The 12,870-nt window shown below is 35.9% G+C and overlaps 1 protein-coding gene across 1 annotated transcript in view; it reads right to left on the bottom strand.

Annotated features, from left to right (window-relative positions):
- LTBP1 (latent transforming growth factor beta binding protein 1) overlaps positions 1-12,870 on the bottom strand; it is a 191,475-nt gene that overhangs the window by 75,081 nt on the left and 103,524 nt on the right. Inside the window, exon 9 of the mRNA XM_054398281.1 lies at positions 12,488-12,559. Coding sequence (XP_054254256.1) covers positions 12,488-12,559 — 72 coding nt within the window. The remainder of the gene's footprint in view (positions 1-12,487; positions 12,560-12,870) is intronic.

Raw genomic sequence — 12,870 nt, 5'->3', positions numbered from 1 at the left:
GCTAGGGAAAATTGCCTGCCTTGCTGGATGAATAGGTTACAAATGGAAGACAGATATTCCAGCTAGCTCCTTGGAAATCAGTTATTAGTATTTATTACCTTTCTTCTCAGTTTTTATAAAACCTTTACCATTTTATTTGGCCTCATTGTATGCTGCTGCCTGACTGTACACAATCAACAAGGGTAAGAAGTTGAGTATGTAAAATATTAACAGATGTGCAGGAGTTTGCTTTTGGAAACCTACAGAAAGAATCACATTCTTCTTCGTTTTTCTCCACAAGTTTGGCTACCTGTCCCACTACACAGAAGTGCACAACTTAAATTCACAGTTGCTATGTCAGCTGCAATTTTTTCCAAATATTCAGTGCTGAGTTAATCCCTCAGCTCTTCCAATGCTGTACCTAATCTAGTATCTTGACATCACCTGAATCAACTTCACCTCTATGCACTTAGGCACACGTGACAGTGAGTGATAATTTATATCCTAGAAATCTGGATGAAATGTAATAGAAAACACGTGAACGTACAAAAGATCAGCTCTTCCTCAAAAGAATTTTCAAGTGAAATTCCCAGACTACATGACTTTCTGACCTCAGACAGAGTGGACTATTATAAAAGGGGAATGGTATAAGGGCACAAAAATCTCCTGAAATTTCTCCTACAGCAGTTTATATTTTGACTTATCCAATCTTTGAACAGGAAGCTGTCCCATATAAGTAAACCAGTATCTTATTTATGAATCTCATTAATACAGAATATTTAGTAAGCCAGACTTCTTCTGATGCACTCTTTTTTTTTTATAGAGAGTTTGTTCAGTTCTTTCTTTGTCCTGAAATCTCAAAATATAACTGAAGGCATCTGCCCAGTGCAAACTGATTCCAAAAGGAAGATCATCATTGTTTCAACATAATTTGTGATCTTTTTGAAAGAGTAAACTTAAATCATAATAGCTAGCAAAAGATATAATTGAAACATCCCTAAATACACATATATTGATGCTGTTAAAATTGTTGGGAGGAAAGGACATCTTGCTAAGCCTCCATTTTTGTACGTCAGGTATGACAAGGAACATAATGTTAAAGGAGACTGAAGTACCTAGACTTCCTGAACACTGAAGAAACCACTGTCGAATTTTCTACCTGTTGGTGTTTTGGGTTGTCAGATCAGTCCTCAAACGTTAAACTATGGAACAATTCTGCTTGCTTTGATGAAGTGCTGACTGTCACTATCTCCCAGGGGACAAACATAACATGTAATTTTTTATTTTAACTTTTTCTGGAATATATATCCATGTCGAATTATCAGAAATGTTGATTTGGCACTTTCCTATCTAGAAGAATAACTCTACTATTGTACCGGTATTTAAGCAGGATATGTAATTACCTAACTTAAGTACCTTCATACCATCAACGTTTAAAGTGATTAATGATACATTTTTTTCACTTATTAGATGAAGATTTTGCTCATTGTTTGCATCAAAATTAATTTTAGGGAATGTTAGAAATCAATATATGGATAAATTCTATTTCAGTAGTGAAAGTATATAGGCATGTAAAAAACCAAAAAGTAAAATCCTGCAAAGCCACAAATAGATAAGAAGACAAAAAATATATATGAAACTTGCTTTCAAATTTGAAATTGAGTAATTTTATTCCCAACACCATATTATTTGTACTATTCAAAGGAACTATATCTTTTAAGTTTGCAGAACTATATCAGTATGTTGTAGAAGATAAAAATAGTGTTGTTGTTATTCACAGTTATTCAAGTAACTGTTTAAATAACTTAAATACTGAACTGAAATGCATGCATATATATAAATACATATATATATACAAACACACAGAGTTATAGTGAAACAAAAAGTCTGTTCTGTAGAACAGGGTACAAAATCTGGCTTTTCACTTAAACAAATTCTGGTTAGAATTTGCTAGACTTCAGCTAGCTGAGTGATCTGGAGTATCTCATAGCAAACTTGTGATAATTGGATTTTATAATTAATTTTTTTGGTAACAAAGCTTACATCTATGTCTTTATACAGATAACCTGTAACTGTGAATTATAAAGTGAATGCAAATATAATCTCAGTAGAAATTATGCACATTTTTGCAGATCTGAACTTTATTTTACACCACTGCTAAGAAAAACTGGCACAGGAACATATCAGATGCATCTGGTGATACTGGGAGAATATTGTTTCAGAGTCTTGCCTACTAATAGCAAGTGTTTCATGGCATTATCTATCAAAGTGGTTAATTTGTGGTTAGATGGGATCTTCCTATAACTCATCAATACACAGTCATTTTTCTTTCCAAATCATTCACTGGGAAACATTCACAGATGCTGTCATTACTGCCTCTGTATTAAATCTCCTCCTAGATGAACTGCTCTTGTACATCTAGTATTTAAATATATAATGTCCTGCCCACAAATACCGTGTTACTGCTATTTAATGTGGGCACTGCTACATTTAAAAATCAGCCCATACCTATGCAAATACCAATGAATGTTCCTTTCAAAGATAGTCCTCTTGCTAAATTTGCCATTTTTGAAGTTAACTGTTGTGCATGTTCTGATGCCTCACCATAACCTCCTTAGTGTATTTTTAATGCCTCTCTTCCAAATCATGTCTTCTCAATGAGCTCATAGAATTACAGAGCTAATGCTCCATGCTGAACTACATCAGGCTATCTAGGGATTCAAGCTAAACAAGCCACAACTTGATTAAAAAAAACCCTTCAAGAATAGTGTTTATTTCACAATATTAGATTGGGGGAAAATTATTTCCAGATTTAGAATTACAGAATCATAGAATTAGTAGATTTACTATCTACTTCACTTTATTTCAGACTTTGGTAAAAGGCCACCTACAGAAACTGTTTCCTACCAACTACCAGCCTGCCCAGATGTGCAAATTGCACTGGAATCAACTTGTTCGGGCAGCTGGAAAAGAAATCTAATTCAAGATTAACAGTCTTTTCTTTCTTTCTTTAAAGCTTTTTGGTCCTCTGTTTCTTGTATATGGACACAAAATATGTCAGTTTTAAATCAGTATCCCAATGCAAATTCATTTGGTCCACTAAAAACTATAGAGTTACTAGTTACTACAAGCTACTTTGAAGTTGTCTTAATAATCTTTCATTGTGCAGAAGTACAAACTGATAACATGCTTGTAAAGTTATTTGATAAAACACCTTTTTCTATACAGAAGGAACTTTTAAAGCAGTACTAGAAAACCACACATACATAAATAAATCTTTCTAAAGACCAACTAAATATTAATTTTCAGTTTTTAAGGAAAATAGAGTAACAAAGTTCCACTGCTAAAATGTCTCTGAACTCATGATACAGAAAAGAATAGGTTAAGCAAAGCTTGTCCACAGAGCACCTTCCATGGTTCCACAAGAAACTCTCACAGTATGTGCTCTTATTTATGATATATAAAGAACTGGTAAGTAAAGTACTGATTTTGTAATAGTTGATGCTTGATAATGTGAATGATTTGACCCTTCTCAATGGTAATAAAGTGGCATAACCCCATTGGCATGAAAGAAATGTCATTCTGCACTGACAGTCTGACCTTTTGCTGTTACTCTTCAATATTATGTATGCCAAATGAATGGAACTGTGCCTCCTGGATTTGGTAGTCAATCTCCATCGAAGTCTGACAAGAAAATGAAAGCTGCTCCTATGTACTCTTCTAAGCACACAGCTTGATATATAGTGAGGTCAGCCACCATGCGTTCCTCCAAATCCAGCACCAGGCTCCTAGCCTTAAACAACCCAGATGCTGTAGCCAAACTGTTGTTAATCTATCCCACAATCTTCCCCACGAAGAACTTAAAACAGTCCTCTCTTAACAACAATAGTTAGTGCTTGATATCTATCCAGAGATTTTTATAGGTCTCCTGGGTGTCAGGTCAACCTGCTCTCAGAAAATGCAATGTGTTAGTGACTCACTGCCACTGCATTTCCTAAGGGGGGAAAAAAAAAAAGCTAAACCAACCATTTCCTAACTGAATGCTTGTCTGCTCATGTGAAGAGTATGACTACAAAGTAATTTTCATGACTTAAAGGAAACTGACCGACCCTCCAAAAGCAAATACCCACGAAACAGGAAGATAACAACACAAGATGGTATTCATTCAAACAAGAAAGAACACGCTAATGCTGACCTTGTTATAAACCATGTTACTTATACAAATAAATCAAAAAATAACTTCATCTTCAAAGAACTTTACATATGTTAATTAGTAGACAGAAGATGGAAATGGATAATAGATATCAAAATGAAAATTCAATTTACTCATGGCTTCTAAAAATGTTCACAAAGAAATGTTACTTTGATTTTTGTCCAGTGTAAGGTAATCTTCATGGCTTCACATTAGAAATACTCCAAAACACAATGGTGATTTGAAAGCGCTTTACCAGAATCACATTCCACAAATAGTTAACAGAATCAGATGAATAACTGACCTCATTTCTGACTCCTGACCACATACACCCCCCCACATTTGTAATTGCATGGCTTGAACTGAATTTTAAGTCTAAATGCTCATGTTGCATATTAAGATGGAATATTCAATGTAAAACTAATTTGTGAAAATTTGACACATTCGGTAGGTACATACCGGGCTTCATTAGCAGTGTCATCTGACTGCATGATCTCCAAACTGACTCAATATGCAGGCATCATTACTACAACAACCTATTCTTTTCTAGGAACTGTGATTTAGGGAAGGACTGAATAATCTAAAAGACATTAAAAGAATGGAAAACTTTTGAAAAACAACTTAATCTTTATTTGTTACTTTTCCTTAAACAGTTCTTTCTTGAAGATCCTAAACCCCTGTGCCTTTTCAACATTTCAAGCTAGATTATGAGTGTTGGGCTCTTTCGCTCAAGTATTTATTTACTCGTTCAGCAATCTTACACATGTTATACACTGGGGAATTGTGATGACTGATAAAGAAATGTATGAATCAAAATTTTAAAAAGAGAGAAGTTAAATGTGGGATCAAGTTCTGTTCTACGGTACTTAAAGTGACAAAGCATTTATACACCTAACGGAAGGCTTACCTCTAGCTAATATACAGCTATTTCTGTACAGAAGGGTACAATGTAGTAGATTCTTTTCCTGTCAGAACCTTTTAATCTCTCTGCTGTGTGATGATGAATGAAGAACTCTGTGCTGGAGGGGAGGATGTGCCGCAGAAACTATTATATTCTGATCTTCTGCTTGTATTCTACAATGGCTTTTAAAGTAGATTACTGTGGCAGTTTTAGGCTGATGCCTAGGAAATTTTCCACAGATCTTGAGTGGAAAGTGGTAGAATGTAAATAAATTACCATTGGATGTAAAGGAAAAATAATGATAATGTCTAAATAATCCCCATTGGTCTGACAACTAACATAAAGTTAGTTGTATAAACTATTCTGTCTCTTTCTTGGCTCTTTGCTCCAGCTGATACTAGCTGGTGGCTTTTGCTTGGCTGTTGCTGACCTTGGTTGCATTTGATTGTGGCTAAGTAACTAACAAACTACTCTCTGCTCTTCTCTTTTTCTCTTTTCCCTTGCACAGGGGGGAAGAGGGCAGAGAGAGGGAAGCTACTGGTAACCCCCCCCCCAGTTTTGTCCAGGGGGTCCTTGTGTTGTTTATAAATTGTAAATATATGTAAATATTGTATATTTTGTACATATTCATTGCATTTAATATTTCTAGATTTTAGTTTGCTCGTAAATTCAGCTTCATTTGCTTCCATCCTAAACTGAACTGGTCTGGCAATTTTATTTTGGGGAATAGTTCTCCAAATTAGTTGGGGGGTAATTTCAACCCACTGCAATTACAACAGTGCAGGGCTGCATTAGCTACCGTTCAACACTACTTTGATTCTCTATGGGAAACTCGCATTATTTTCTTACCTTTCCTCAAGCAATTGGGTATTTAATTCAATCATATTCAGGAAGTGAATCACTTCAGCTTTATCCCAGGATTAATCACACCATAACATAGCCTGAGTATCCTTTCTCCAAGAACAACAAACCACGCCAAGTGTAAACGCCCAGTCCTAGGAAAAATTCCTGTACCTACTTTAAACGAGGTCTGTACCTGTCACTTACTGACGAACGAATATGTTTTGATGGTTACTGTAAAACATGTCAAGTGATTTACTGGGTGAAATCTACTGGGTGAAATCTACTGTAACCTCCTTTAATTTGCCCACTTTACTGAAATACTTTACTAGATTCCTCAGCAAGTAAATATGAAAATGCTTTAATGCTTTATAACCTACTGGTCTACACATTAACAGGTCAAAACCACCTGAAGAACTTGATGCCCACTATAGCCAAGTGAAGTGGTGCAGAAGGACTAGTTGATCAGCAGAGAGCTGATCTGCTATAGACCAACCTGCAAAAGCTGACAGTTGGAATATCAGCTCTGTAGTGTTTCCCTTTGACAGCCTCCAGCTGGCAAAGAATTTAGGAAGAGAAGTTCACTGTATTTTGGCTGTGTTAACCATTATAACAGCTCTTCAGACCACCCAGGCCCAGCTGGCCTAATGCGGAATCACAGGAAACACTAGCGTGGTGTAAAGCTGTCTTCTCTGCCTTCAGTCTTGTAGGGTGTGAGTCCCCTCTCTACCCTTTTCAGATAGCAAGTGAGGCCCATATTTGGTCACAGACATACTGGAATTTGAAACATTCCCATAAAATGAAATTCATTCTTTCATCTCCATGCTAAATGCACTGAATTTATGCTCATCAAAATCATCACAGCTTGGCGCATTTAACTTAAAACCAGAATTTTAGTACTGAACGTGTATGTTTATTAAAGTGTTCGGATCAAAGCCACAATCTTCTGACAGTGTATTATTTAAATCTATCTATTAATTTTAAAGAAAATATTTTTGCTCAAGAAAAACAGTCTATGAGCTCAAAAAAGTCAAAGGTCACAATGAAAATTTTGAATAATGTAAATGTAAACAATAACAGTATTTGCTTTTAGAAAGAAATCACTGCTACTATTCAGGTAAAGAATTCAGTCACATTTCAAGAGTACTGATATCTGAAACAATCAAAATTGGATGAGAGTTCATTTTTTACTATATTCTGTTGAAGTAACCAAAAGACGTTTAAATTTTGATAATCACTTCAGCCTTCTTTAAGGCTGAATTAAAATAATAATAATCTGTCTTTTGAAACCATGAGTCTCATTTATTGACAATGTGTTTTCTATTTTGTAGGTGATCTTTCATTACATGAATAAAGCTGTCTTAAAAATGTGGAAAAACCCAGATTTCCAGCTACATTAGATGCATAAATGAAAGGAAATAACTTATAATTTGACAATGTTTAAGACAACACATGACAAGGCATAAAAATGAAATATACAACAGCCTCCAGATAGGCCAGTCATGATATCCAGAAGGTTCTTATGAATTGGAACAAGAAAGAGAAGTTGTACAAGCAGAAAAGCCTGCTCAGATCACCATAGCTGCAGTAGCTGTACTGAAATATTCAGAATCAACTTGGGGGTAGAAAGTACTGCAGGCCTTCTAATCCCCTCTTGTAACCAAGTGCCTGTGCCAGAGGATACAAGCAGACCCAAGTGATTCCAGGCCTAAGCAACACAGACAGGCCAATTTCTGAAGGGGGACTCATCTGGACTGAGCTCTGAAATCAGATTTCTATCCGTTTCAAAAATTGACTTTGTTTAAATGACTAAGTATTAAAACTGCACAGAAAATGTTAATCTCCTTTTGATGCAAAGCAAGTAACTTGCCTTTCAATAAAAACCACACACACTTGAGAAACTTTGCTGTATTTAAGCAAAACAAGCCTTCTAAATGAATTATATACTAATCAGAATTTGTCAAAGTACTGGGCAGCTTCTTCATTAGAAATAATCTAGTAGTCAGACATTACCTATTAAGTTCTGCTTTGGCAGACATTTTCACGCAGTAAGGGTTTTAATATACATGATAGAGATGGAATATTCAATTTAAGTCTAATTTGTGAAAATTTGACTCATTCTGGTAGGTATATACTGGGCTTCACTAGTAGTGTCATATGACTGCATGATCCCAAACTGACTCAATATGCAGGCATCATTTTCAAGTCCAGTCCCTACTACCACCACTGTTATTGTAGCTATATTGTTAACTGCTACTAATATCCTCAGTTCTAAGAAAAATATAATATCTAGATTTTACTGCCTTCATTATAGTTGTTTCAATAATAACCTGATTAATGAAAACAAAGGGGTAAAAGAAACAAACAACAAGTTTTGGTTGCTAATGAAATTATAGCTGCTTTTTCTTTTATTTTAATTAGAAAAAAAATTAGTTGCTTATTCTATGAAGTGAACCACTGATTTCTGTGAGCTAACAGAATAGCAGCAGAAGAAATAAATTCAACTTGTTTTTTGCTTCTGTGTGGAATTTACCAGAATGTAGGTTTGCAGAGCCACACTTTTCAAACACATAATCAATGTTCAAACAGCAACCCAGCCCAATTTCTGGAGATATACTTACTTCACAGTATGATCATCATAAAAGAACATTTTTAAAAGAAGTTTGTTAACTTAGTAGCTAAGGAACATTAAATAGCATTTCTTATTAAGTTCTTTTATTACTTAGAAGCAGTAAAACAAATATGCAAGATGCAGAGAAAAAAAATTACTTTATCTTAGGGATAAATGTAGGAAGGCAGAATATACCTTCACAATTTATTTCAAATCATGATGAAGCCAAGAAAAGAGCTTGAAGTCCCCAAGCACATGATTACAAAATTTGATCTATCAACATACAAGTACTAGTTCCTGCAAGCTCATCTACATTTAATTTTAAGCATATGGGGACTTCTCAAGAACTTCTATGCACAACATTTTACTTTACTGAAAAATAACAAGTGTCTAGGTATTTTTCCATTTCTCCTAGATAACATTTTTAAAGTGCTCTACTGGCAGTATGTTAGTTTCCCGGAAAATGAATCAATCCTTTCCACTAGCTGTTTTTTTCATTCTATTTTAGTTTTCCAAGAAAACCATTAGCAGAAGAAAACAGTAAGTATAATTCTAAACAGAGACCCAAAAATTAGCATCACATGTGGATTCTGACAAAGTTGCAACTCTGATAAGCTGTACTTTGGCTTAAACGACAGCCCTAAGGCATTCCTGTGTGTAGTGTAATAAATCACCCCATTGAAAAGATAATTACTGAGGGGGGGAAAAAAGGCTTTCTTGATAGCAATTACACTAATCTGTTCAAATTAGCATACCCACAGATGGTTCTTTGTTGTCCTACACACACATTAGAGAGAAGAATATTTCGTTACATTAGTTCATTCACTCAAGAAAAACGCAATATGATCTGGTTATTATCAAATTAATACTACATAGACTTTGTAAATTAAGGAGGCCTTTGACTGCAAAATCAATGTAGAACAAAAGGTTAATTATACTTTTAGGCTTGAGTTTGCAAAGGCAATTAAATTTGGACAGTATCAAGGTGAAAAGAGCAGGGACTCAGAAATGTATCCCTATTACAATTTGGTCTGGCAACGTCAGCCCTTTCTGAGTATGGATATAACATGAGCACTAAACGTTAGACAAAGAATAATCTAACCAGGACATATACTTGCGTAAGGACATGCCATGCCTCTCCTTTTCAATTTAATTGGAAGGATTATTACAGGAATACAAATACTCCTCTGGCAGCTGCTTAAAGTTTTCACAGGTATTGCTGCTGCTTTGCCTTGTGTTTGTGATATGACAGCTCTTTCTTCGTTAGGCCTGTCCTCTTGTCTTCTAGAAAAGCTTGTCTGCCTCAGAAGAACACAAACAGAACACTTTTCCTGATCCAATGAGAAGCGCATGCTAATGACCATTTGACCATTTCAGGACCAAAACATATCCTGCCACTAGCTTTCACGTATGAAGCTGGCTTTCCTGGAGACCATTCAAACATGTCAAAATTTATGACTGTCTGGAAGAAAATGGTCATCTTGTTACCTACTTCAGTAGGACTAAATTTAATTCTGGCTTTGTTTCCTGGGCATTCCTTCTTCCAGTTCCTTCCTTATTCGTACCTCCTTTTTTGAGTGCGCTGGTTGGTTAGTAAATGACAAAGAAGTCATGCAAGCCTCACTAAGACAGTAAAGGGAACCTGCTTCAGTTACCATCTCTGTCTTCTCCAGAAAGACACTGGCCCCATTCTCAATTCATCAACAATCTCCTTCCTGATGAGATAATCTGACTTCCATTGTCTGATTAAACTCTAGGCTGTAAGTTTCTATGTATCAACTACAAGTTATATTTAGCCTCTACACCTCTCTCTTGTAGGATAATAATAGCAATAATAAACCAAACTATTTAAAGCTTCATATTTTTGCAATGTTAGTTACATAAAACAAAAATGTGTCAGAGGAAAAACTATCAAAACTCAGTACAACAAACAATGCCATGGCAGGAGCTAGCTCCCTCTTACGCTTCTACCCAGAAACAAACGTTCTCCTTCTCAGCCTGCCACTGCTCAGTGAAACAACTTCCTGGTCTACTTCTGGCAACCTTCACAAGCACCAGACCATTTTTTTAACTGCACGTAGCCCCTGAGTAAGGATTTTAGTTTCCTTGAAGTAAGTTTTGCCAACACCCACACAACCCCTTGGAACAAATCGAATGCTGTACTTGCCTTTAAATGCCTGTTGGGTTGCTGCTGTCTAGGAAACCACTGTGTATACAGTAGGGTTTGTGCACAACTATTGGAGATATCAAAAGCTCTTGTCTTTCTTGGACCATGTTCAGAGGGATGCATGATGATACTAATGCATCACGGCATCTTCCAAACACTTGCTGTGCTCAAAGTCAGAAATCCTCACTTTTGAGAATTCTGAAAAATCTTGTAGCTAGTATGTTGAATGAGAAAATCTTTTTCAAAATGGCTGGAAACGTGTTGTTGAAATAAATGCACTGCCTGTGCATTGAACTTGAGACACAAAAAGGTGCCCCATTTATTCCTTACAATCACCTCCTTCACCTTCTACTTTGGAGTCCTCATTAGTAGCTTGTCATCAATATCTTCCCATACCTTTTATTTATTAAGACTCTACAGTCTTTCACTGCAGATGAGGAAACAAACTGAAGACACAATTTGCAGACCTCCTCTACTTAATTTTTTTCACTTTTGACCCAACACCATTTTCTCTCACAATCCTCCAAAAGGTCCTACCATGCAAGCTGCCAAACCACTAGATAGAGATCTGAGCAGCAGATCGCCTCAAGTGGCTATACTTTCACAGAGCAACTCACATCTCCCTCAGCAGTGGAAGCAGGCAGACCTTGGTATTTAGTACTCTACAAACTGTATGGCTTTGGTTGGTAAAATAATTTCTTTATGTGACTGGCTGCTGTACATTCCTTTACTGACATGCTAACTTAAAGTGTTCAGTTAAATAACATTAACTACATATGTCCTTTAACACCAGTTACTGTCATTTTCTCCCTCTCTCCACCAACAATACTATTTGTTGGGACCTCTCTTACCCTTGTAGCGTCAACAGTGACTAACAAACCTGACCACAGTTCAGTGCCAACCTCGCTTGAACTCATTCTTCCCTTTCTTCTCAAATCTCTCTCCTGAATACCAATGCAGGAGTGCCCCCGTCTTCTTGGAGATCCTTTCTGTTGTTTACCTGAGCTTTGCCAAACAAATTATATAAGCAATCACGCTTTTCCCTATATCCTGATTTGGCACCTTTGTTCAATACACTGAAAAAACAAACATATGTCTATGGTCATCAGACAGATGACATAGGCCAGGAGAATCTAAGTGCCTCAAGCCTTTCTGTGTAGCTGCATGATCACAAAAATCTCACAGTCCCATACATTTTGCTAACTTCTATCCTCACTGCTAGAAGACATAAGTTATAATCTTGGAGTAATACAGCAGTGTCTAACTCCATATATTCTCATCTGCACTATGCACATTCTTGAAGTACACAAGTCACTGCTTTACATGGTTGTTCATTTCCACTTGCCAGTGCCATTATCTGGCTGTTCTCAGTACTGTTATGTCTAACCTCTGAAGACCAAAAGAATTACGCTATACTTTCACAATTATAGAAATAATTTTCTGCTGCTAGTTTCATCTCACATAACTGGAAAAGTCTGCAGGTTAACTGCTTATCAAAAGACCTGCCTGAACAATGTTTTTCAGTCAGAACTGAAAAACAACATAAATGAATCCTTGTGAAGTCATCTTTACACATCAGCAAAGAAAACAAGGGTTTTGAAAGTTTTTCACCCTGGAGCAAAAATATACTCTATATGGAGTTGCCAATATTTGGAAAGAGCTAAAAGTAGTCTCAAAAATTTCCCCTAATACAAATCAATGGACAGGATTCATTCATCTAAGTCAGAAGTATAAAAAATTCTGTCACATAAAAGTAGTATTCAAAACAAACATAATCAATTCTGGGCAATATCATACCTTGACAAAATGTAGCATTGATCCTCTTGTAGCCTTGTAGGCATTCCATCACAGTACTGTATCCATGATAAGCTGAATAAATAAAGAAAAATATTACATCAGTTAAATAGTGGTGATTTCTACACTTAATTAGAGAGCCTCACAACCAAATTATTATGCAACTGTAAAAGAAAACTGTAATTTTTTATGAAGTATGCTTAAGCATAAAAGGTCAAGAAATAACAAATGAAGGTTGTTCAGGGAACCTTAATTCTGTCTCTTTCCACCTGCATACCACTGAAATCTTCAGATATCCATTCAAATTCATATTTTTTCCAAAAATGAAATCTTTGCAATCAGGACATTATTTTTCATCCTAGATGCTCACAAATATTCAAATAATT

The sequence above is a fragment of the Indicator indicator genome, chromosome 2 (genome assembly GCF_027791375.1).
Source record: "Indicator indicator isolate 239-I01 chromosome 2, UM_Iind_1.1, whole genome shotgun sequence".
Classification (NCBI taxonomy): Eukaryota; Metazoa; Chordata; class Aves; order Piciformes; family Indicatoridae; genus Indicator; species Indicator indicator.
Note: the sequence above shows the minus strand (reverse complement) of the source record. Positions and strands in the feature narration are given on the sequence as shown.